General features: G+C 31.7%; 2 protein-coding genes, 1 long non-coding RNA gene and 2 pseudogenes across 8 annotated transcripts in view; 1 reads left to right on the top strand and 4 right to left on the bottom strand.

Moving 5' to 3' along the window:
- Positions 1-757: 757 nt before the first annotated feature.
- On the bottom strand, positions 758-12,076 carry LOC105129488 (uncharacterized). The gene is made up of 4 exons (XR_843085.1): positions 12,064-12,076; positions 6,079-6,080; positions 3,345-3,349; positions 758-994 (listed from the first exon to the last, which is right to left on the bottom strand). It is a non-coding gene; the product is annotated as an uncharacterized LOC105129488 (long non-coding RNA).
- LOC105129486 (DNA-directed RNA polymerase V subunit 7-like) lies at positions 1,029-4,060 on the bottom strand. The gene is made up of 2 exons (XM_011031572.1): positions 3,783-4,060; positions 1,029-1,833 (listed from the first exon to the last, which is right to left on the bottom strand). Exon 2 carries the CDS (start codon positions 1,807-1,809, stop codon positions 1,279-1,281), a length of 531 nt encoding a protein of 176 aa, XP_011029874.1. The 5' UTR covers positions 1,810-1,833; positions 3,783-4,060; the 3' UTR covers positions 1,029-1,278.
- On the top strand, positions 8,701-11,555 carry LOC105129487 (transcription factor bHLH92-like; annotated as a pseudogene).
- A 277-nt stretch (positions 12,077-12,353) lies between the features above and the next one.
- On the bottom strand, positions 12,354-14,394 carry LOC105129509 (40S ribosomal protein S15-like; annotated as a pseudogene).
- Positions 14,395-17,533: 3,139 nt separating this feature from the next.
- The window catches only part of LOC105129489 (uncharacterized), a 17,722-nt gene continuing 8,972 nt past the window's right edge, over positions 17,534-26,283 (bottom strand). For 2 of the 6 annotated variants that reach the window (XM_011031575.1, XM_011031577.1), the window contains exons 3-10: positions 23,247-23,384; positions 22,897-23,120; positions 22,727-22,788; positions 21,086-21,298; positions 19,501-19,630; positions 19,032-19,372; positions 18,767-18,911; positions 17,919-18,233 (exon numbers count right to left, since the gene is read on the bottom strand). In XM_011031575.1, the coding sequence (XP_011029877.1) occupies positions 18,000-18,233; positions 18,767-18,911; positions 19,032-19,372; positions 19,501-19,630; positions 21,086-21,298; positions 22,727-22,788; positions 22,897-23,120; positions 23,247-23,384 (1,487 nt within the window). In that variant the 3' untranslated portion in view covers positions 17,919-17,999. Of the gene's footprint in view, positions 17,723-17,918; positions 18,234-18,766; positions 18,912-19,031; positions 19,373-19,500; positions 19,631-21,085; positions 21,299-22,726; positions 22,789-22,896; positions 23,121-23,246; positions 23,463-23,540; positions 23,724-26,283 lie in introns of those variants that run through there. The other 4 variants (XM_011031576.1, XM_011031573.1, XM_011031574.1 and 1 more) reach the window with 4 other exon arrangements.

The following is a 26,283-nucleotide window of genomic DNA, read 5'->3' as shown; positions in this document are numbered from 1 at the left end:
CCCTTTCAGGATAATATATACTTCATAATGATAAACAGCTAATCTTGTTGTGATTTGTTTTTTGGAATTCTCAAAACTTTTGTCACTTCATTCCTGCGAAGGCAGAGAACTTGTCGTTTTCTTGACTGTGCTACCAAAGACTCTGAAAAAGTTGGAATAGAAGACCTCTCAACTTCAAATGAATTCATTACCTAGATGTTTTCAGCAATTATCTACTCCAGGTTACTCAGTGTTTACTGCAGGCATAATAACTGGTACAGCAAAGGTGTGTTCTTTTCGGTCCTCTCGTATAAGGAAAATATCCTCTAAATGCTCTAACACTTATATTAGATATAGACGAAATTGTCTCGTCACATTCTAAACCTAGCTCACATATTGTTTTAATAGGCGAACAGCCCAACCCTTAAAACATACTATAACTCTAAGTGGCAAAGAGCCCATATTAAGGTGCCAAACCTTCTCGTCGATATAAGCTCTTGGAGAAGATCAGCTTATTATCTCTAGAGTAACTTTTTTGTTGAGTGACAGCCCTTCCACTCAGCACTGTCGGATCACTAAGCCAACTTTCATTCCTGCTCGACAGGCCAAAAAAACCTTTGCACGTCTCCGTTATCTTTTAGGAGGCCTCCACCCCATAAAAGCTATCTACCTAAGACTGTCCCTTTTAGGAGGCCTACACCCTATAAAAGCTATCTACCTAAGACTGTCCCTTGGCCCATAGATCCTCACACAATGTTAGAATTCTAGCTCTTCCAAAAGCGCAGTTACTCCTTCTGCCAGTGCTGAATTGCAGCGAGTCTTCAGTCTGTCCATAAACAATGCGACCTATTTAGTCTCTGCCGATCACAAAACATCTGAGAGTAGTAGCAAGGCAACTAAGCCAATATAGCTGATTCTAGGTTTTAAACTACAAAAAAGCATTGAATATTCATAGAACCTGCCAACAACTGAGTTTCAGTTCTCAATCTCCCATCACAAACCGTCAGTTCAAGACCTAGAACTGTACACCGTACACAAGCACACCAACAAAAGATGAGATGTCCTAAAATGAGGATATAATATCTGTAAACATCTGCAAGCATAAGGAAACACGAAGTTGCTCAACTTATAGTCTAGCAATCACTGGAGTTGCAAGAACTCAAAGATGACAGTCACAGAAGGAAGTAGAGTGGCACAAGAATATACAACACCATAAACAACCAACAAGCTGGCAGTTATGCCAATCTTATAAAAAGATTTCAGAAGAAATGTATCTCCAGCCGAGCACAGATTAGACCCTTAAGACACCGGTCCAAGATAATCGCCCTCTAAACTGACCAAAGCCTGGAATTCCCTCTCTGCCTCTAGCCACTTTGTTCCAAGCACAACAAAACGAACCACCACATCCTTTTCAATCTTTGATGTCTTGTCATTCAAGAATACTGGATTCTCTCCAGGCACATAGCGGTAATCAGGCATTTTCATACAAGAGAGGTAGATATTCTCAATTGGCCCACATCTCAAGAGAACCCCATGCTTAAGCACCTTGTGAACAATCCCATCTAAGATCTCCCCCCTGAAAATCTTGAAGGTGATACCACTGAAGACAACAGGAAATAGCACATCCCCTGTGTGCTGCCTAACTTTTCCCTCCCCTATGCTCTCCAAAGTCGAGACAGCAAGATAGTATCCAAGATCTTTGGTGGCCCTTTTTTTTGCGAAGTCATCTAAAAGGCGGACAACAATTGACCTTTGGAGCATTAGTCCTTTGGCATCCAAGTTCTCAGCAGGTATTATGACATTCCAGGGCAACTGCACTTTGAGAAACATCCTTTTGCTGTCCACTTTTTTCACCTGTAATAAACCAAAAGGTGAGAAACAAATCAATTTCAGTTCTGGTTTCAGAGTTTTACCAAGAATTTCTTTGGTGATGCAAATCAGCTATACAGAAGGGACTCTAGAGGTGCAAATTATAGATTAAGTAGCCAATGTAAGTACATTTTAAATCACAATGCACCCTACATAAACCCAAACAATACAATAAGGACCAGATATTCAACTGATACATCTTGATAATAACACGTCATGTTTTACCAACCTTAAGTAGCACCAACTAAAATGCTTAAGATACACTAACAAACAATAATGGAAGGAAGAAACTAAGTGCTTATGAGGAGCCTCCTAGCAGACTGACCATTGCAAACTCAACCACAGTGCCAAAAACTCATTACTTCTTGAATTAACTAGGTAGCCCAAATGCATTCTTTAGGTTCCCAAAGGTTTGCATGGATAATATTATTAATTAGAAGAAATTTTTAAAGAATTCTAACCACATGTACAGGTCAGCTGAGTAAGGACAAAATGTGATCTATAATAGAAACCACAAAAGACAGCAGCAGAATTGTTAAGCCCAGGACTTGAGAATGCAGCTGGAACTTGGGACCATACATTCACAAAGGTATGCAGAGGATGAAGACGAGTTAAACAGCATTTTAGCACACAAAGGCCATTGGAAGACTTTAAATCAAGCAAACATTAACTATATCATCCTTTTCCCACAAAATCAAACATCCCCAAGGTTTAACATCCCCGAGGTTTAAGAGGGGATGTTTTGCATTCATGTCAAGTATATTGCCTTGGAGTGATGAGGAGAATAAATATAACTCCTAGATTTTAAGATGGAAATAAAACAAAGGAGAGAAATCACAGAATAAGGATAGAGTTTGAAAGAACAGAGAGGGGACAACATTTAGCAATAACTCTAATCGTATTTTATTTCTGTTCAAGGATGCATATACCTAGAATACAAAACAAAAATAAGAAGAAACCACTGCACCAGTCAAAGAAGCAGAAAATATAGATGGTTGTCTAGTACAGTCCACAACATACTGCAGAGAATATTAAATCTTAACTACAGCAAATTCTCCTACATCAGACAGGAGTCTCGATTACCTCAACCTGGTCAAATAGATATTTGCAGTTCTTCCCTACAACTTAAGTTCTGTTATGAGCTAAATTTTCTATCACACTCAACTAAGATACTTCAAATGTTTCATACATGTATCATGTGCAACAGTCTTCTCTAGCACTACCAGAGACTGGTGAAGTGTTTCAAAATCATTTACACCTAGAACCCTGACATAGCATTATGTGTGACTCGATTTTAAATGTAAGCTTTCGATCTAAACCCAAATCAGGTCTTATGTTATGTTTTTGCCGTGATCCAAAACATAACCAAATGTTGACTAAGTTCTACAGACACATTCTTATTTGCTGATTTAGAAGGCCCAACATTGTATCATACTTGAAAAAAAATTGTAAGTATTCCTGAAACCAAACAACTACATCCATTTGCGCATTTACACAATCTCTAGTATTTAGAGTTCCATCCTCTCTCCAATGCCACCTACAGATAATACCATGGCATGTTAAAATAAGAAAGCACATTTTGAATAATAGCCTCTAAACTCATTTCCATCAACTTTAATACAATCTTTTCATAGCTAACAAAGTCCACATTAATAACCTCTTAACATTTCTTGCTTTCTCCTCATGTTGAATAAAAACATACCCATCAACCAGCCTTTACCAAATCATTATGAAAAAGAACAGCCACTGACAACCAAGTAAAATTTTACAGACTTGAAAATAAACATGCTCTCGTATGACAAAAAGACGAAATCTTACTTAAATCAATAGAAACGGAAGAATTTAAAAGGGGGGCCGGGGGGGGGGGGACCAACTTTCGCGAAATAGGTGCGTTAAAATAGACCAACATCAAAAGGGTTTCCATAATGGAGAACCTCAAATCGTTCGAGATGATGAAAGAACGCCCTTGTTGTTGATGACTCACTGAGATGCGACTCGTTCTCCTCCTCGTTTCTCTCTTCCCAATTCGCAACGCCTCAGCTGGCACTTTGTGCGTGACTGCCCTTTTTTGCTTTCGTGCGGCTACTGACTGGATCCAATACAACCCTCTATTGTGTAGTTATGGTGACGGAGGATTTGTATTCAGTAGTGGCACGCCAAGTGATCTTCTCTTTTTTGTGACGATGATTTACTTTTTCCCTTACACCCAACCGTTTTCATCCTTGCCATACCGTGTGTTTTTATATTTTAAAAGTATTTAAAAAATTATTTTTTTAAATTTTAATTAACTTTTTTATATTTTTAAATTGTTTTAATATGAATTTTAATTAACTTTTTTATGTTTTTAAATTGTTTTAATATATTACTATAAAAAATAAATTTTAAAAATAAAATAATATTATTTTAATATATTTCCAAATAAAAATATTTTAAAAAATAATTATCTTATTGCCCCCTACCAGATATCATAATCAGGTGTTTTCCTTCTTTGCAAATAATAAAATAAATTTTGAAAGGTAGAGAAAAATTATTAAAACGGCATCATGGCGCATTTATCAAACTAAAATCACATGAAACATGTCATTAGCCATGGCGGTCCATATTGCAATGGTGGATTTTGACCAATAACATCCATAAGACTCTGACCAAATTCAATCCAGCTCTGTCCAAGGTTTCAGCAACGATTCTGACATTACTGAGGACTTCACTTCGCCGAACATACCAGTGATCCACTCCAAAACAACTTCAATAAAAAAGAATAAGGCCTCGAGATCGAACAACCAGCTTCCTCAGGAAGTGCATCAAAACAATTCTTAATTTCACGTGGTTAAACAGAGATAATCAATGAACAAAGTTTTCGAGACAAAACCTGATTCAAATAATCTAATGAATGGGATAAGAACGTTTAAAACTATAATATGATACAAGCAGTTATTGATAAACTATGAACACCTAGCTACTTTTCAGCAATCAAAAGAAGAAAGTAGCCATAGGACAGCACAGTGATAGCCAGCTATTAGCTCATCACTGACTGGGACTTGGAAAATATAGAATCAAGTCTCATCTTGGCGTCTTGCACCAAAGGTGGGTTGCTACAATGCTGGTGCTTCAAGCATAAACATAATGCTGATGCCATTAGGCCACTGGATTTGAATCAAGTGAGTCCCATTTCACTATTTTACTCAATCCTAATGGCCTTTGGCATCATGCTGATGCTTTTATCATCAGCACTCTAGTCTCCCCCTGCATCAATAGAGTCTGCTCATTCCAACTCTTCTCAGATAATTGTCAACACATTCACCAAGAAAAGCAGATCTTTTTATTATCCATCATAGCACACTTGAATTTCCATATTTTATACATCATTGAAGCACGTGATCCTGGCTTCTCTCGATGCAAATGAAATCCTCCTTCCAAATAACCTGACCCTGCATCTTCAAAACACCTTTGACTTGTAATCCAAGAAGCATAAAGTATTCATATTAATCCACATACACTTAACTTACTCAGCAGCCTATCAGCAGTGGAAGATCAACAGAAAATGTTCAGTGAATTGAATTTGAAACAGAGTTCAAACCAAACTTATGTCCATCTATCAGAAAATGTAGAAAAGGAAATTCCTTTATCACTAAGGATAATTACAAGGGAAATAAATATACTCACCACGGAAGATTATGCTATATAGATTCGTACCACAAGGAGCAATGTAAATTTTCGCAGACCTTAACTAAACCATCCTGAAAACAGCCAATTTGGTTTTCTTGCAAAATAAAATCCCATCAACTGATAGCTAAAAATCCCAGGATTTGTATACCATAGTTTTTCATAATTCACCTCTATGAGTACAGAGAGAAAATCCATTGAGAGTTTCTATTAGCAGCCAGATCAGATCCTGGAAAAGAGAGTTGTAGGAACTGGAATTTAATGCTGGAAAAAATAAGTCGGATAGAAGTAAGACAGAGTACCTGAAATTTTCGAATTTCGAAAATGCCACGCTATGGAGTTGCGTCTAGTCTTGGCGTCCCTCGTATCTCTCTCTGTCTCCGTGTCTTGTTAATAAAACTCTCGATGGATAGTGCAGTTTATAAAAATGCAAACTTTTGTCAGGTGGGGTTCAAATCAATTTAATCAAAACTAAATCTTCAAATATTATTTATAATTAGTGATTAAATAGTTTGAGAGTTGGTGGGATAAAATAATCACATTACAGTGCCTAAATAAATTAATCACAACTACGGAAATAATAAGTTATTTTAATATCTTTTTATAATAAAATATTTTTAAAAAATGCTTTAGATAAATTATTTTAAATCATGACTTCTTAAGTCTTGAGAAGTAAAACTTCGTTACATTTATTGAGAAGGTAATCGCTGCATGAATTGATTAATTAACCATAATATTAATAATATATTATAATAAAATTTAAGTCACTATCACTTTTATTTTCTAGTAATAGTCATGTTACTTTAGAAAAAAAAACATTACTAATGATGAATATAATTATTTCAGTCATGTTACTAATAATAATTTAAATAAAAAATAGAAAACCAACTTAATTAAAAATTAATATTTTAATAACCATCTAGATAGTGATTAGTGATAAAAACTTGAGATTAAAAAATTTATTTATTTTTTATTTCAGGTTTGAGTTTCTAGATGATAGTCAATGGTAAAAACTTGAAATTAAAAGATTTATTTTTTTTATGGTTTCAAGTTTAAATTTTTAATTGCTTATACAATGATTATTGGAGGTTTATATAGTCGTTAATTTCAGGATTTGTAAGATTAATTGTAATGTGTTTAAGCTGACCTGAATAAAAAATTAATATTTTAATAATGATAATTGTTTTATGAACCTGGAATATGTTTTCTGATAATTAAAAGCAATTAACTTTAACTTTTAACGGAAGAAAAAACAATGACGTGATTTTTTTCTTTTTTAAAAAATATAATTATTGAAGAACAAAACGCACCTTTCTTTTTGTCTTTTATCCCCTTACACAGGACAGCTCGGAGATGAGATGAGGTATGCCTTGGGACGTATGACAGTGAAACTGATGGTGATAATGATGTCTGAAACATAGAACAATTTGGTTCGGAACTTGCATTTCAAGTCTTGGTTTAGCGATGAAAGGGATTTGTTTTCTTCTATTGCATATGGATTCGAGCTCTGATGTATATGTCTGTCATCTCCGCGGTGCTTTACATGTCTACTGGGTTTGCAGGGTATTCAGTGGGCTATGGGAATTAGTCGTGGTGCGCGCAAACTGGCCCGAACACCCCACGTAAATCAAAAAAAAAAAAAATTGGTTCGGAACTTCGTACAAATTTTCCAGATGATATCCTAAACCAACTGTCCGAAACATAACTTGTGTGTTTTCCTATTATTTTTTTAATGTAAATATTAAAAATAAATTTAAAAAAAATAAAATAGAAAACCAACTTAAAAGTTAATTAAAAATTAATATTTTAATAATTATCTAGATCTAGGTGGTGGTGACTAATGATAAAAAACTGAGATTAAGAGATTTTTTCTTTTTTATTTCAAGTTTGAGTTTTAGATGGTGGCAAATGATAAAAATTTAAAATTAAAATTTATTTTTTTTATGATTTCAAGTTTAAGTTTTTAATTACTTATATAATTGATTATTGAAGGTTTATATAGTCGTTAATTTTAGGATTTATAAGATTAATTATGATGCGTTGCAGCTAACTGAATAAAAAATTAATATTTTAATAATGATAATTGTTTTATGAACCTGGAATATGTTTTCTGATAATTAAAAGCAATTAACTTTAACTTTTAACGGAAGAAAAAACAATGACGTGATTTTTTTCTTTTTTAAAAAATATAATTATTGAAGAACAAAACGCACCTTTCTTTTTGTCTTTTATCCCCTTACACAGGACAGCTCGGAGATGAGATGAGGTATGCCTTGGGACGTATGACAGTGAAACTGATGGTGATAATGATGTTTGAAACAGAGAACAATTTGGTTCTGAACTTCGTACAAATTTTCCAGATGATGTCCCAAACCAACTGTCCGGAACATAACTTGTGTGTTTTCATATTATTTTTTTAATGTAACTATTAAAAATAAATTTTTAAAAATAAAAATTTTTATTATTTTAATATTTTTTAAAATTATTTTTTATTTTAAAAAGTTATTTTTAACATCAATACATTAAAATAATATAAAAATATCAAAAAAATAATTTAAAACAAAAATAAAATAAAATAAATTTTATTGAAGAAAACTTTTGAAACAAAAAAAGCACACTAATCTTCATGAAAAGCTGACATTTAGTTTAGGAAAAAGCCACGATATGACAAACTATACGTTGATCCTTGAATTGTAAAATTGTGTAATTGAATCCTTATTTCATCAAATAGAAAAAAAAAAAACAAGTAGATATCCCAAAAAAATAAAGGCTAGTGAGTTTTTCCCTTTTCTGTAATTTTATCTAGTTCAGGGACCGTGCTGAAATTGTGTATCAAATATTAGGGATAAAAATGAAGATATAGTGAGAAGACAGGATAAGATAAGAATAGAAAGAAAAAATCAACGGTCAGGATTCATTGCGTCACAGAATTGTGTTGAAAATTTGGGTCACTGTATCCGTCAGTTCAAAGTTCTTGCCATATATTAAGTGGCTTGTTGTTGAAGATAGATCGTGTTTTTTTTTTTTTTTGTAAAAAACTTTTTAGTTTTAAATTAATTTTTTAAAATGTTTTTAAATTGTATTGATATATGAAATAAAAAATAAATTTTAAAAAATAAAAAATATATATTATTTTAATATATTTTTAAATAAAAACTACTCGGATGCTTAATCTATGTGCCGTTGTTTAGCATGCGAAGTAAAAGAGAAGAACTGAAAGGCGAGGAGAGAGTTCATGGAAACGACATCGTTTGTTCTGGACCCTACAATCGCACATAAACACCTGTTTCGATGAACTAGAATTTCGAAGCTTGACACTCTCAGGAAAAAAATAATAATATGAATGGAGAATATGCAGAAGCACCAGCATGATGCTCCCGTGTCTACCAAGATTTCCTTCCTCGATTGCATCGATCTTTCCACCCCTGATATCCAGCAATCTTTTTCCCTTACAAACAGGTAATTTAAAATAATATCTTTCCTTTTAATTTCTCACTGATTATTAATTAATTCTGTTTTGATTCTATAAAATGGTTTTGTTTAGAGTAGGCGTGTTTGGATTGTGGATTTTTCTTCTTTTTACGTGAAAAACCATGGAATAAGCCAATAATTCATGGAGGAGGCATTAACGCAGAGTAAGAAATTTTCTGAATTGCCGTTATGTGCGAAAATAAAGGTTTTATTTAAGGGATGAGAAGCATAGACGTTATATTCCTGTTTTGGATCCTGATAATCAACTTCATGGTTGGTTTCTTTTCATTTAAATGTTTTTCCTTTTTAATTCCAAAATTGTTACCTTTTCTTTTGTTTTATGAATTTATCGACGATAAAATGGAAGCAGCGATTGTTTGTTTGTTTTTGTATATATTATATGGTAGTAGGAGACTATAAGGAAAGGGGTATTACATTGGAATTGAAGTCCCCGAAGATGATCCTGAAGCTCCCAGTGTCTGGCCTGCCGATGGTATTTATTCTTTTTTTTTTTCTCTTTTTTTCTTTTTTTATCCACTAATTTTTATTGAAAAGATTTTTCTTGGTGTTTTTAGAAGGAAAAAAAAGGTTTGTTATTAGCAATTTCCTTTTTTTGGTGGTTGGTGTCTCAGGTATTTTGCCTGGTTTGAGGCGGACTACCGTAGAAGTTTCATCAACAATTATTGTAAATTCTTGCAAGCATATTTGAAAATATTAAGGATATTTGCGAGTCTCAGTTATTTATTGCGATGTAAACCATACACATGCACATGATTACATGTCATGCAAGGATATTGGGGATTAGACATTTATTGCCTTCAAATTCAGAACAGAGCCCATTTATCATTTGGACTTTCATATGATACGAAAATGGCCCCTAAAAGAAGCTAAGCCGACCACAAAATTTACTCAAGAGAAATCGCCTTGACCTGAACAACAAAACTGACCAATTGCTAAATGTGCCTCGTTTGCAATTACCCTGCGTTTTGAACACAAAATCCAGTTTAAGGAGACAGTTATCTATAGCAGTTGGAAGCTGAAGTTTGAACTTCCTCGCAAAGGGCAAGGGAGAGGACTGGAGATGGATCACTTCTTTCAACAGCAATTGCTGCAAGGTGATGTCTTCTGCTATGAGAATGGTCCTGTAAATCAAAGTGCTTTTGTGCCATATATATGCAGACCTTGGGGTGGAAGCGAAGTTGGGGCAGGGAGTTCTTCAATGGGGGTACATCCTACTAACATGAACAGAAGAATGATAGAATTCATGAGGAGAAGTTTCACGGTAGAGATTGAAACTCAAGAACCTGATAGCAAACGGTGTTATCGTCATAAGATGAGTGAGAGATTGAGGAGACAGAGGGAGCGAAATGGTTACCTGGCTCTGCATTCTTTGTTACCCCATGACACCAAGGTTAGTTATCAATAACTTGCGTGCTAATTAATCATCATTCACTGGTGTTTATTATGCATTGAAGGTATATATGGTAATTGCTTTTAGTTATTAATCAAAATGGTTATTTTATCAATTTCTTTTGTGTGATCTTGATTTGCAGAAAGATAAGAACTCGATTATGCTAATGGCAGCAAGGAAGATTCAAGAGCTGGAGATGTACAAGGAGATGTTGAAGAGGAGAAATGATGAGATTGAAGATAGATTGGCAGCAAGTGGAATAAAAAATGTTGAGAGTACAAAGATTAGAATTAAAGTAGCCAATCCAACATCAGGGGTGGATCCTATGATAGATGTTCTCAAGTGCTTGAAGAGTTTGGGAACAAAAACCAGAAGCATTCAATCACAGTTTTCTGATCAGGAACTTGTAGCAGTAATGGAAATTGAATCTGAGGTATTCCCGCCAATCGTTATCTCTTGTTACTTTCCAACAATGGTTTGTTTTAACTGGGCAAATTTCGATGCAGCATATCACGCATGGTATACTTGTGCTTGTTATTATCACTTTAGTGCTTAGTAATAAATAGCAGCTGCTGCCTATTAGTCTCGACAGAGAGAATTGGAAACAAAGACACCATTTTTCACGATCCATCAGTATTTACTTCGTTGTATCTATTTCAGGCATAGCAGCCAAAACGCACTAAAACGAGTTATCTTTGGCCACAAACTTGTTCCATTTTTCATCCTTGGAATGGAAGGGTCAATTTCAACTTTCTCCTCTTGCTGAAGCTGGCCTTGTGAACATAAAAACATAGACATGATAAACTATGCACGATTATAATACACACACACACACCCCTTTTATTGATGCTAATTGTGTGTTTCAAATGTTGCCAGATTGAAGCTGCTGAGATGGAAAATGCGGTGAAAAGGACACTGGCAAGATAATGACAAGAATTCCCACGCCGTTTACTGGAAGGTTAGATAGAAGCCAAAGGAGAAAACCAAACAAACGTGATCGTAACACCAGTCAGCTTGAGTGTACAGTTTCCACAGATTGTGAAGTAATTGAGGTTAACAACGTTGACTATCACTGACTGGTTAGCTTCTCGATGGTTGAATTGTCTATCTTTGAACTTTGATTGACTAAAATAAAAGCTTGAGAGACTTTTATTTGCGGCTAGGCAAGCATTGTATTATGTTTTTTTTTATTATACTATTATCCAAGAGAAGAGGAAGAGGAGGAGGAGGACGATGCGACATGATCAAAGGAAGGTTCGATAAAAAGACCAGTTTAAGTAGGCGGCCATTTTCAAACCTGTTAAGTTAGGCCTGGAGACCTTGCATTTCCTCTGGAAAAGCAGTGGTACGTGTAACTGCCCTTTAAGAAATTAATAAACAAGGAACGTGGCAAATGTCTTTCTTTTTTCTTACTTGGGAAGTGATAGGAGGATTTATCATAGTTAGCTCAGTGCCAGAAGCCCAGAGCACCCGTAATCCTATTAGGCTTCATCAACATAGTTTCTTCTCAAGACATTTTTCTTACTTGGGAACGTGGCATTGACTTTTAACTTTATATTGTAATTCAAAGGTTATTTTCTTGAATAATTTATAACAAAAATACTTTTAAATAACTTTAAATTAGAGGTGTATATGACAAAAAAGACTTGTGACAAAGAATGAGACATGACAAGTTAGAACTGGGTTTGATAAGCCAGCACAATTATAGGAACAAAAAAGAGAAGGTACGATCAAGTCAAATAAGCCAGAAAGAAGATATTCCAATCTCAAAAGCTTGCAAACACTAAAAAGACTTTCTTTTCCATTTTATATTATCAAAGAATGAAGGTCATAAAAAACTGAAATGATAAAGAGCAGTATACCAGACACTAAAACAACATAGTAAATGTGAAAGCAGAAAATCCAAAAACATGTTTACGCTAATAAAAAATACTATAATAAACCATTCTGAATCATCTCTCTAACTCGAATAAAACACAAAATGACACAATTAATCAACTAAATCGGTAAAAATTTGACCACCTCAGATGTCATCAAAAGATTGGAAAGAACCGGAGTATCCTAGCTGCTGCAAAACATCTCACTTGAGAGGAATGAACCTAGAGGAATGCGTAGCACCAATACTAGGTCTACCATGCTTGACAGGCTTGTATGAGATTCAGAACTCGGCAAGATAATGCCAAATCATTTCGGCTTGATTTCAACCTGATTGAATAACTTGCCATTGTACACTCCAACGATGCTTCCGATCATTTCAGGTACAATGATCATGTTTTTTAGAAGTGTTCGGACTGGTTCAGGCTTCTTGCCAGCAGAAGCCTCCCTTTTCTGTTCCACAACATTAAAAAAGAAATAAATCTCAAATTTATACAATAAAAAATCAATGAAAAATTATCAAACAAACTCATCAAGTGAACTATAGATGACATATGAGCCCATCAATTAATTTGAGTTTAATAAGACTTCATAAACCTGAAGTTTTCTATTATAAGTGGTACAGTGTAGAGAACATTTGGAAGCAAACATTTTACACGCAACATATGATTAAGGTCTGGTAGGATGATTGCTGTAAATCATAATAGAGTTTGAAAAACAATATGCCTCTAAAAACCACCAATTAATAATGGAAAACACTCTTATGATAAATGGATTAAGGCCTTATTTGTTTTTAGACGAAAAATTACATTTTCCACTTTTCCATGTTTGATGGATTTTAGGAAAGTTGTTTCTCGTCAAAGAAAAAAATTAGCCTTTCCAAACTAAAAGTTTTTTTTTTTTTCAGAAAATACTTTACAAAACACCTCTCCTCTCACAACACCTCTCTCTCAAAATGAAAAATATATTTTATCTAAAAAATCCATCAAAATATTCTTGTATCTATTTATTATTAACTAATTTGGCCTTTTCAGCGTGAAAAAAATAATTAAGGTTTTAAAAATGAAAAAAAATTACTTAAAAGAATATTTAATAAGATTATATGCTACTAATATTATATTTAAAATATTTATATAAAGTAAACCTAAAATTAAAACGACATAAAATACATAAATAATAAGACAGAGATATAACAGTCATTCAAAACCCAATAATAATTTTGATCTAAGTGGTATCCCTCCCTATAATTTCCATCACGGAAACAAAAACGATCCATCTTGGACCATCCAAGTTAGAACACAACATAATATACTTTGACTTATTCTTCAATTCACGTGACACTAAACATTTAGGAGACATACCTTGAGATGTTATGTTCTTTCTATTTACTAAGACATTCTAAATGAACATCATATATAAATAACAAAGAACTGGAATTTAACATCCAACTCAAAAATAGGATAACCAGGGAAAAAAACAAGTAATAAGTGATTATTAACGCGTCAAGAGCTAATCAAACTACAAAACCCTAAGGCCAAGCACTAAGCAACTAGAACAGTAATAACAAAACCAATATAGAAAAGGTTTAAGAATAGTTACTACCTTGTGGAACTTCTTGATGAGAGTCGTTGGCTTCCTCTTCAGACCTTTTTGAAACCTAAATCTCACGTTTACAAACACATTAAATACATACTTCCTAGTTATACAAAGAGAGATGGATGAAAGTTTTAAAGAAAAACCTTCTATGAGCACGAACACTGAACAACTTTACAAGCTCATCAGTGAACATTTCAAGAAGAGCATTCAAATCAATACCCCTCAAGCTAAACATCTTAAACCTTCTCTTTTTTAGTTGTCTTGTTGCAGCTACATCTATATCCACATCTGCCTACACACAACATCTATATAAAACATCCATGTTAAACAAAAAAATCACAACATTAACAAACAAAAATGCGTAACCATGAAGCGTGGAGGGTATATTTTAGGCCTCACTATGGTTGTTTTTTAGACCATGGAAATGAGCACACGCTAGATGAATGAGGGCGGTTGAGGCCGCCAGGGTTTTCAAGATCGAGAAATTTAGAGGAGAAGTGTTCGAGCGTGTGCCTGATTGATATTGTCATTTCTTCTTAGGCCATTATTTTGCTTTTGGCCCAAATATAAAGTTATAGTGAGGCCTGTGAATTATACAGCCCGTGTGATTTTTTTATTAAATTTTATCGGAGCAGCGACTCTCTTGGAAATCTATTTTTTTAATTGTGTAATATTTAAAATAAATAATGGTAAGAAAGATAATTATTTATAAAAAAAATATATTTTAAATTCTTATAAAAAATTATTTCAATGTAACATATTTTATTGTGATTTTGATTGGTAAAAAAGGAAGCTTATTTTGTGATTTTTAAAGTTTGATTCTACATCAACCATAGCATATCAAATGAATCATTTACATCCACATATCAAATCTTTCCACACGAGAAACACATAGATCAAGGTCTACTAATCCCTGTCGATTTAATTTATTTTATTGGTTATTTAAAGCTAACCTCTCCAATAAAAAACTAACTATAAACCAAGTAAAAATCTAGTTATGGTAGCTAAACTCCACGTTTACTTATTGTTTAGGTTTAGATTGTCGTGTGGTCCAACTATATTTTTTTAAAAGAAATTATTTTGATATATTGATATTAAAAATAAATTTTAAAAATAATAATAATATATTTTTATATATTTTTATAAATAAAAAATATTTAAAAAAAAACTTCTACCAAACTTCAAACAAGAGTTCAAGCCTGGACTATGAAGCACATCCTAGATGTCTCTAGCCTATGAGATATTTTACTATTCATTGGAATAATTAAATGATAAAATCACCTTTACCCAAAAAAAATTAGACCAAGCATTCGAGGTAAAGTGATATTTTCACTGTGATACAATTATCTTTTATAAATTATATCTATTTCACAGGGGTGATTTGATCTTCTATTTTTTTCTAAACAATGTAATTACTTTGATGTCCTTGAAAACAAAATCAACATGACTCTCTCATAGTTTTTTTTTTTCATTTTACACTAATTTTATTATGAACTTGAAGGTTATTCATGGACATTATTGTATTTGACATACATTAAATATTATTTTAAAAAAACTTGTCGAGGTATGTGTAGCATGCGCCAGCATTTAGACAACCTTTATACCGTTCAGGCACTAACTATAGGGTTATCTATACATGAAACATCACTTTTCGGAGTGGCATTTAGAAGGTTTCAATGCCCCCTACATGATGGGGCGGCGCATGGCCTAGAAGTGCCATTAGTTTGGCGTCAATAATCTTCTTTTTTTTTTGCCCTACTCTTTTGTCTCTCCTCTTTGAAGTCAACATCATTCTCTTTAAAAATTCAAACTAACACCATCAATTTCATTTTCTTTCACATTTGGTTTATGTTATCTTGGTTATATTTTTTATATATATAAGTCATTAAATTACAAATACTTTTCAACCATCCTCCTTTTTTAAAAATCTTTAAGATTTGGTCATCATTCTTCATATTAATGTTTTCTATTTTTTATAAGCTATAAAATTATTTTCCCTCTTTTTCACCCATTTTATTTTTTATCTTTCAAATTTAGTTACCATTCTTTTGATTATTATTTATTTTGTTCGAGGATTATTTTTTAGTTTTTATTTTACAATTTCATCCTCTATTGTTTTTTTTTCCTATCAAATTTAATATCTGTTTTTTATATTGCTATCTTTTTTCATTTGATGAATTTTTTAAATTGATATTTTTATTTTATGATTTCATCCTTTAATACTAAATTGATTGAAAGTTAAGCTTCTTATTTGAACTCATTTCAAGAATTTTATGATTTGTGAGTTTTAGATATTAAAACATGTTTAGAAGGTTTGTTGGGGTAATTTGTTTTTATATTTTCCCTTTTTAAAGCAAAGTTTTTTTTGTACCTTATTTTTTGAGTTTTGCTTTGTTATTTTTATATGGTTTTCCTTTCATGAAAGAACATGTTTAGAAGGTTTGTTGGGCTAATTTATTTTTATTTTTTCCTTTTTTAAAGCAAAGTTTTTTTTTTGTACCTTATTTTTAGAGTTTTGCTTTATTATTTTTATATGGTTTTCCTTTCATGAAATTAGTTTCGAGTCCATAACTAATTTCACTGATCTAAGAGGTTGACGTGAATTGACTTTTGTTTTTTTTCTCTTTTTAAAATTGATTTATTTCAATTTTATTTTTCAACATTTAACTTATTTTAAATTAGTGTTTCTACCTTTTTTTTCTTTTTCTTTCATTTCAACTAAGTTATCCTAATCTTATGTCTATAGTCTTAGGGTTTGCAAGTTGACTCAGATTGACTTGTATTTTTCTTTTTGTTGCCACCGAGTTAGTCTAGGTCCATGATCATAGTCGTTAGTTTTAAAAGTTAACATGAATTGAATTTTTTAGGGTCATTTTTTAAATTGATTTATTTAAATCTTACCCTTCAATGTATAATTTAATGAAAATTGATCTTTGTATTTTTTTTCGTTTCCTTTGTGTTGGATTATCTTGATCTCATACCAATGATCGTAAGGTTTGTAGGTTAACCCAAATCAACCCATATATTTTCCTATTGCCTTTTATTTTTCCATTTCTGTTCTCCAACATCAAGTTGTTTGACAATCAAACTTCATGAATTTTTTTAATTTGATTTCTAACATGGTTATCCTGGTACTACAACTAAATCAAAGAATTTGCATCTTGACAGGCAAGCTTGTATTAAGTTTTGTTTTACCCTGTTTTAATTTTATACATGTGTGTGTATTAATTTTCATTCCTTAATGTTTTATTTGCTATAGATTAAGCTTTTTTTTTTTTTATGAAGATATCATTTTTATAACTTGATTTATTAAGAATTAGCCTTCCATCTTTTTTTTTATTCATTGTTTTTGGTTGATTGTTCTAATTATATGTTTATAATCGCGACATTAACGAGTTAACCCAATTTACTTATTTTTTTAGTCCTTTCCTCTAATACTAAGTTATTTTATAATTTAGGTAGACTAAGAGAGAGGGTTTTTTGTTTTTCATTATTATTTTTTTGCTAGTTTATTCATTACTAATAAATTGTTTAAATTATAAACTAAATCAACAACCCGGTTAATATTTTTTTTAATGTTATTTTTTTATCAAGAAACTGCTGCTTGTTCAATTGAAGAAACTTGTTGCTAATGGCGAGCTAGTTAAGGTCAAGAACTCCTTCAAGCTGTTGTATCGGCAAAAAATAAGACTCCGGCGAAAAAGGCAGTAAAGAAACCCAAGAGTATTAAGTCGCCGGTGAAGAAGGCAGTTAGGAAGGCCAAGAAGTGAAAGCAGTTTGTGTGGATGGAATGACAGGATTTGTAAATTGAGGGTTTACTTGGGGTTATTTGGGTATAGAATTGCTTGATTTTTTTAGTACAAATAATTTCTATGTAATTCAACTTCTATCTGAAATGGAATTATTAGTTTTAGCGTTAACAGGTATGGCTATGGATTATATTTTTTTAAAGTATTTTTTTATTTAAAAATATATTAAAATATTTTAAAAAAAAATTAGTATCATTACATAAGCATCATGAAAAAAATTTTAAAAAATATTCTTTTAAAACTCGTAAACACAGGTTAAATTTCACGAAAAGAGTAAAATAATGCAAGGTTAATAGCGTAGCATCTCCATTAGGCAGAAAGCACAATCATGATTTTTCGATGTTTAGAATAGAGGTTCTGAGCTCCGATTGAACAGTGGGCCTGGAAGGATCCATGACGATGTCTTTCCAAACAGAGCCCGACTCGAAAATGGGGCTTGGGTCTGGGTAAAGCTCGTAGATGGATTCTGCATCAGCCCTCAAATTGCTTACATTTGTCAGGCATTTGTACCCCTCTGGATCAATCAGGAGCTTGTTGTCCCCATCTTTCCATGCTATCAGCTGCATTCATTTTGTGCCAATCAAAGTCAGTGTAAAAAAAAAAATGCAGTTCCCTTTTGTCTTTTGAATCGATATCAGAATGAAAATCTACAGGCAAGAACTAAGATAACTGCTGCTAGTTCTAAGCTACGAGGCATGGAAGGTGGGGCTAATTTTCATACATAATGCAGCGTGTTGTATGTCCATTTCTTGTCGAGGCCTCGAGATCGCGTACAGAATAGTGCATATACTGGACCACAATCTGGGATTCCCAGCTCACATTTATCAGTGTACTTAGAACTGACAGCTGGGTGATGGGTCTCATTTATTTCAATAGATTTCGACTCTTGGCATGTCAAGCGTTAGAGAGTGATTCAAATAGAATGGTGGCCCGACAAAAGACAAGGGTGGTTGGCAGACTCTCTTCCCTAATCGATGTGTTGTTTTAGATGTTGCCCATTGGCTTTGAGGCACTGTGCATTTGTCACTACGACAAAGAAGAGAAGAAGCACGGGATGCATGGCGGAGAAACCTGATGGAAGAGTCGTACTTACACTAGGCGGTGCTCCCACTGAATTGGTGCAATAAAGCCTGGCATTATCAACAAGTTGGCAGTATCTTTCAAATGCGCTGGCGAATCTCTTGTGGGACTTCAACTGGGAATTCACCCTCACTGCCCTTCTTGTCGTTATGGCTCTCCTGTTCAAAATCCCAGAAAAACATACCCTCTTCAATTACTATCATACATGTACCGTACGACAATAAACGAGAATGATGTTGATTACTACACAGCTAGTTTTATCATGTTTCGATTGTTACCTGATGCCTCTAACAACAGCTAGATAAGGGTCACAGACAACTCCAACCAGCTCTATTCTGTATGGTTTCCTGCCAGTTAATTCTCCTTTCTCGTTGTTTAATCGCTGGTCTTCTTCCTCTTGCCCTACCATTTCCCAGTAATTTTCATCAACGGTCCCATCCTCAGCAACCTGATACCCTGGTCCCATTCGGTAACGACATGTGTGCACATTACGAGCCATGGCAATTGTTTGCTCCACGAAAGGCTCCCATGAAAGGGTGCCATCCATGATTACATCCCGTCCTTCATTCAGTGCAGTTACCAGGAGTGATGATGCAGCATCGGTTGATGATTGGTGCACCTATAGCAAACAACAAGATAGATTACAGAATGGGATTGATTTCAAATTTATGATACTGGAATGTTTTGTTTTTTAAAGCTAGAAATCTCTACTCAGGTGGAAAAAAAGAGAGGGGATGGAGTATTTACCAGTTCAGCAGTTTGAAGCATGTCATCGTGATGGCCCATGGAGCTAATGGCTCTGTAGATGACATCCGACTCTTTGAATGCATCAGCCTCTACCACAACCGCCTTTGCCTTTGCTCCTGACCAGAACGGTCTGCCCATTTATTTAATGATCAGTGTCCCATCAAATCACAATCACAATGCATGCGCTATTTTCCAAAGCAAAATCCAATTATCTTTACTCCGGGCCCCATTATTTATCGAATTCCGACAAGATAATTGGCTTGTTAAAAGGGGTGTTCTAGATTCCTGACAAGTCTTGATAAAAATTTCGGGAAGGGAACGCAAGTTAAAAAAATATCTGAGAAATAAGATAATTTGAATAGAATTACTATGGAGAATAGCGGTTCAATGTAGTTATTTAAAAATTTATGTTTCTCTACATTTAATTAATATATATATATATATATATATAAATTAATTTAAAAAATTATATAAAATTAATAACCAATAAATAAGATTCATATTCTAATGATCACGAAAGAACAAATTATCAGGGATATATTAAAGTTTTATTTTTAATACAATCAATATCATTAAAAAAATCTTAACAAAACAAATATAAAAATCATCAAACATAATTGTAATTTATTAAAGATTTTATTTAGAATTAGTTTATGATTAATTACAATCTCATTTAATATTCTTCAAAATTATAGTTAGAATTTTCTCCTTAAAATATTTTAATGATACCATTTATATAAAAAATTAAGCTCTGGTGTATCCTTGATAATTTATTTTTTTTTTATTTTTTTTACTTATTTCTCTCTCTTATTATATCATCTTATCTCATCTTTTATTCTTAGTCATTGTACCTTAAATTCTGTATCTTTATAAAATTTTGAGTTGACTTTATTTAGATTAATTAATTTACAAAAATATTGTCTTGAAATATAACTAAACTTAATGATACCATTTATATAAAAAATAAAGCTCTGGTGTATTCTTGATAATTTATTTTTTTATTTTTTTTTACTTATTTCTCTCTCTTATCATATCATCTTATATCATCTTTTAGTGTATCCTTAATGATTTATTCCTTTTTTATTTATTGTTTTACTTATTTCTTTCTCTTATCATATCATCTTATCTCATCTTTTATTCTTAGTCATTGTACCTTAAATTCTATATCTTTATAAAATTTTGAATTGACTTTTATTTAGATTAATTAATTTACAAAAAAATATTGTCTTGAAATATAACTAAACAACCTTTACAAAAACATATTTTAAAACAAGATCATTATTTTAAATAAATATAATAGTTGTGTACAAAAATAATATTCTCAAACTCAATTATATTTGTGCTATTTTTCAAATATTTTTTAATATATATTATTTTTTCAACATTTTTAGTGTTATTTATTAAAAAAAAAACATGTTCAAGCCCTATTACTCTTAAAGTCTTCTTTCGTTTTTTTGGGAAGCTGATACTCTTCTTTCATGCATGTTATATATTTCTCTATTTCTAGATTTAAATTATGCAGATAATGGAAAAATCATGACAGTTATTTTTAATGTTTACGAGGTAAAATTTGATAAATCCATACTCTTTGAGAATATCTTTCGTGACAGTGCTCTTGCCAGCCCCCATTCCACCACCCATAAGTAGCAGCACCGGACTTCTCTCACTCAGTGCCACCGGCGCCATGACCTCCGTACAATGTGATTCCCCCTGGCCGATTGCTTTCAATTCCTCAACTAGAGTAGAAAATGCCCTTGTAACCTTCAAGTTCTTGGTCACCCTCTCAAATCTTTGTTTTCTGCCAAAACCCACAAAAATTATAGCCATGACGATAATATAAAGTATCCATTCGATTCCTGAAACCATGAAGTTTGGTGCGGTATAAATAAAAAACCACGGCACCTCTGGCCCTTCATAAAAGAGAAAAATGAGGCCAAGTGGAAGTGGGTGAATTGAAAAATAAAAAAATAATAATAATTAAGAACATACAAAAGAGCTCAATTTGTTTAGAAAATTAAAGTGCCTAGAAAGTTCATAATTAAAAATGCGAAATTTCGAAAAAAATAAATTTATATTGGTCAACATCAAGGTGGAAACGAGATGAAGAGACATGGGAATCGCACTAACTAATTTCGTATTTCCTAAAATAAATCATGCATAATTGATCCAAGATAGAATAATATTTAGGGTAAATTTGAAAAGAGAAATCAAGAGATAGAACATAATGTAAAAAAAATAAACAGAGAATACTAGCCACATAATTTCCCACCAAAGAAAGAAAAATAGAGAAAGGTACGCTGAAGTTTAAGGGACAATAATTAAAAAAAAAATCTAGTGTCGTTTTTTTATTATTAAACCTAAGTAGATTGAATTAATTTCTATTCCAAAGAAACAATTCTACTTAAAAAAGTAAAATAACAAGAATTATAATTATAAATCATATTTATTTTTTTATTTTATAAATATTTTTTAAAAAATTAAAATTTTTTATTTTTTATTTCAAATTAATATTTTAATGTTTTAATATTAAAAATAATTTGTTAAAAATATAAAAATATTACTTTAATATATTTTTTTATAAAAAATATTTTAAAAACTAATCCCAACAACCTCTCTCTTTCAAACGCGGACGCTGGAGAAGCACTTTCCACCCCTTCAATGAGTTAGGACAGGCACGATAAGATCATTGTACTTCAAAGTTCAGACTTCCCAACAATGAATATTGATCGTGTCGTGCAAAGCAGCACTACTGTATAAAATATAATATTTTATATTACATTTTTATAATATCACATTTCAAGTTGTGTAAGGCATGAACGGTTATGTCAATAAGTAATATAATATTACAAGTCATTGTCATCAAATCCTGTATGGGATTTTTCTAGTCAAGTGGCCGGGTTTTTAATCGACTTAATTTTAAAAATAAAAAATAAAAATTATATTATATATAAAGTAGTGTTGCATATTTATACTACATAAAAAGTAGAAAAATAATCTATTATAGCTATAGATTGTAAAACAAAAAATATAAAGATAAAGCATATCTTTCGCATCAAAAATTTAAAAAAACTTCAGATTTTTATGATTTTGAAACCAGCTAATATGCAAGTTACCTGGTCTGGATTAACCCTCCAAGTAGGGTTTTATGGATATGTCCTATAATTAATAATTACTACCTGTTAAAATCATTTGAAAAATGTAAAAGAAATTGCAGAATGTGAATTACCTTGTGGCTGCCATTACAATGCCTTTGAGCTTTGGTTTCTTCACGGATTCAGCATCCATAACCTGCCATCCATACAGAAATTAAAGAGCATAAGACAACAAAGACAAGAAAGAGAAAATAATACTGCTCCTTTTGTTTTTATTTTTTGGTTCTGAAAGTTGATGATAAACCTGACTGATAAACAGAGATGCTCTGCTCCAATGAAATGCAAAATAAGTGAGGATGCATTTTTCAAATTCCTCCATCAGCTTCACGTACAGAGATTCAAACTCAGGTAGATTAGCAAAAAAATCATAGATGTTATTCTCACACCCTTCAGATCTTTTCAGATAATCATAAGCCAATTTGCATAGCCGTGGACACTCATCTGCATCTGCAAATCCCATCTGCCTAGCTACAAAGACCAGTAAAGTGAAAAATGGGTAAAATTTCTTCTTTCTTGATTCTTGAGAAAAAAACATTATTTGTCAAGAAAAAGTAATACAGCTGAAGCAGTTTATAATTACTTAAATTAATTTACCAACATAATCGGAGAATCTTTCAAGGTTTCCCAAACGGCCAGATTCTGTCCTGACTAAGCCTGGAATGATGTGGTGGTCTCTTTTAGCTTTTGATTTTCTCCGATAGTAGAGAGTTGCAGCAGCAGTACTGATGAAACCTAGTAAGGAAGCCGCAAGAATTCGTGTCAAAATGACTTTGGCATGGCCGTTATTATTATCTACAAGAAAGGAAGGAACTGTCGTCAGAGCTTATTTTCTTACTAGAAAACGATCTGAAAGAGAGATGACGCAGAGAAAGAAAAAAGAAGGCTTACCTAGCTGCATCTTGTTGAAGCTTAGAGGAGGCTTCATTGCAGATTTGAAATAGTTTGCCAGGCTTTAGATGATTTTACAGATTGCAGATGGAGCTCATCTCATGATAAAACGAATATGTGACTTTCTGGGCCTTCGTTTTCAAGATAAAGGATGATAAATAATTTTTTATATGCTATCGATTCCCACATGAAAAAAAAAAAAATACATTTCTTTGCTTCGATGCACATCCTTTCACTTTTTATTAATTAAAATAAAAGTTAAAATATATGGAATTTTTATTCCACTTGTGTCTTTATTTTTTTTATGTATTGTAATAGTGAACACACGATTTTATTCTTTAAAAATTCTTATTTAAATGTTTTTCTAGAGGTAAAACGGGTTTTTTCGGTTCATTTGTTAAATGACTTTGTTGCCCTTTGGTTAACATTGTTTTATGTTCTTTTTTGGCATTTTGTATTTTTAGCTAAAGTGTAATGATTCCATCACGATTAAAATTTTTTAAAGCTTGATTTTATGAGCTAATTTGTAAATGAAAAATGTTTCTTTTTTTAAAAAAATAATTATTGAGTACAGAGGGTAGGATGATATTTTTGAAGAAAAAAAATTAGAAGCTGACGCGTGAGCATGCCAGTTGTGTTCGCAGTCTGCATTGTTGCATGTGGTGGTTAAGAAATTGATTTCATCACGTCATTATATTTTTCTTAGCACCATCTTCCTTGCTATGCGACTGGTATGCTCGTTGCACCTACAATACTAGAATATTTTATAATTTTACTGGAAGAATTTTTTTATTGATATAAAATATGTATTTTATTGGTAATTTATTTATCAATAAAATTACTAATATAAATAATTTGTTAGTGAATTTTTTATTTATAATTTTTGTTTATCGGTAATATATTATTATTGATGGATTTATTGATGCAATAGATATATAAAAAAAATTACCGCTTTATTTTGTTGGTATATTTCTCAAAAAATACCATCAGTAATTCTGTCAGTAATTATTTAAAAATAATCATCAGTAATTATGTCAGTAATTATATAAAAATATTAAAAAAATTATTTTATAAAATTATAAAATAATTAAATTAATATAAATCAACACTCTATAATATATACTCAAAATGACTGGAAAAAAAATCAACTCAAACAAATTTACAACAAATAAATAAAATAAAAAAATAAACTTTACTAAAAAAATTCATATGAGTAAAATAAAGTTGCGATTGCTAAAAATTTAAAATCTTATAAATAAATTAACTAAAAATTGATCTCATGTGAAAAAAATAAATCTCATAATAATATTTATACAAATATTAAAAACAAAAACAATTAAAAATAAAAAATATAGTGAAAAAAATCAGGAAAATTTTTTTTACCTTAATGTAGTTGCAAGTGAAGTTAAGGAGAGAAAAAATATTTCATAAAGTATATTAATTAAAAAAAAACTAGAAGGATAAAAGAAGAAAGAAGAAGAAAACATACCCGAACATAGAGGAGAAGAGAAGGAGATGAGAAGAAGAGAGAAAAGAAAAAAATAGATATTGATGTTTTTTACATATAAGAAAGAAGACAAATAAGAAGAATAAGAAATGAGTTTGTCTCTTGTGAAATAAAGAGATTCAGGCTTTTTACCGGGGCTCATTAGCAACGGATTTACCGATAGATAATTAAATATTAATATTTTTTAATTATTTCATCTAGAATTTCATCTATAATATTTAATTTAAATTTGTAATTTCATAAAAAAAAAATTAGAAATCGCCAACAATCACGGATGATTTTTTTCAATCCGTCGGTGATTCCGTTTATAATATTTAAATGAAAATTTTAAATTAATTAAATTTTTTCAGAAAACTACAAAATAACACCGATAATTTTTCAATCCGTCGATAATTTTATCTGTAAAAAACAACAATTAACAATGCAATTGAAAAGTGAACAGTTCTGGAGGATTCTAAAAAATACCAATGAAATTTTCCGTTAATGATTCCCTTCGTAATTGACATGATGAACAATGTTTGTGGTTTACCAACAATTTTATTAGCGGAATAAATTTCATCGGTAATTATGTTAGTAAAAATAAAACTTCATCGTTTTTTTTTTGCTTTGTTTTATTTTTTGTTCACTGTAGTTCCTTTAGTATATACCGAGAAAATATTTTTATTGATAAAATTCATTGAAAATTTATCGACAGAAAATATTTTTTCTATATTTTTATTTATATTTATCAATTTTCTAGTAGTGTAGTGACTAACCAACATCTTTTCTTTTTTTTTTTCCTCCTAAAAATTATTAGAACTGACGTCTTGCTAGACCTCTAGATGCTAGATCTTAGCCTGTAATTAAATCCAATAAAAGTAAGTTAGATATTTTACTAGGCTCATTAGAACTTGGGTTTAGTACGCAACAAAGCCTAATGAAAATTATATCTGATATCTATTCACAGTTTCATACCCTTTAAGTATTTGGAGGTGTAGGGTAAGGCCTTCAAGGAAAAGGAATTTGTGTAAAATATGTTGATACAAAATATAGTAAAAACAAAAAAGGACAATGACATTTCACCGTGAGCAAGTTAGAATAAGGGTCAGTATGAAAATAGAACAAAGATGAAGATATAATTAAACTTAGGCTCCGTTTGTTTGCAGTAAAATTATTTCTTTTTGGAAAGTGAATTATAGGGAAAGTGAATTTCAGGGAAAATGAATTCCTGAAAAATAAAGTATTTTCCAATATTTG

This window comes from Populus euphratica, unplaced genomic scaffold (genome assembly GCF_000495115.2).
Source record: "Populus euphratica unplaced genomic scaffold, PopEup_1.0 scaffold18.1, whole genome shotgun sequence".
NCBI classification, from domain to species: Eukaryota; Viridiplantae; Streptophyta; class Magnoliopsida; order Malpighiales; family Salicaceae; genus Populus; species Populus euphratica.
The sequence above is the reverse complement of the archived record's forward strand: the minus strand, read 5'-3'. Positions and strand labels throughout refer to the sequence as shown.

Excerpts from the sequence above, each read along its gene's own strand:
- LOC105129486 (XM_011031572.1), bottom strand. The coding sequence starts at position 1,809 with ATGTTTCTCAAAGTGCAGTTGCCCTGGAATGTCATAATACCTGCTGAG.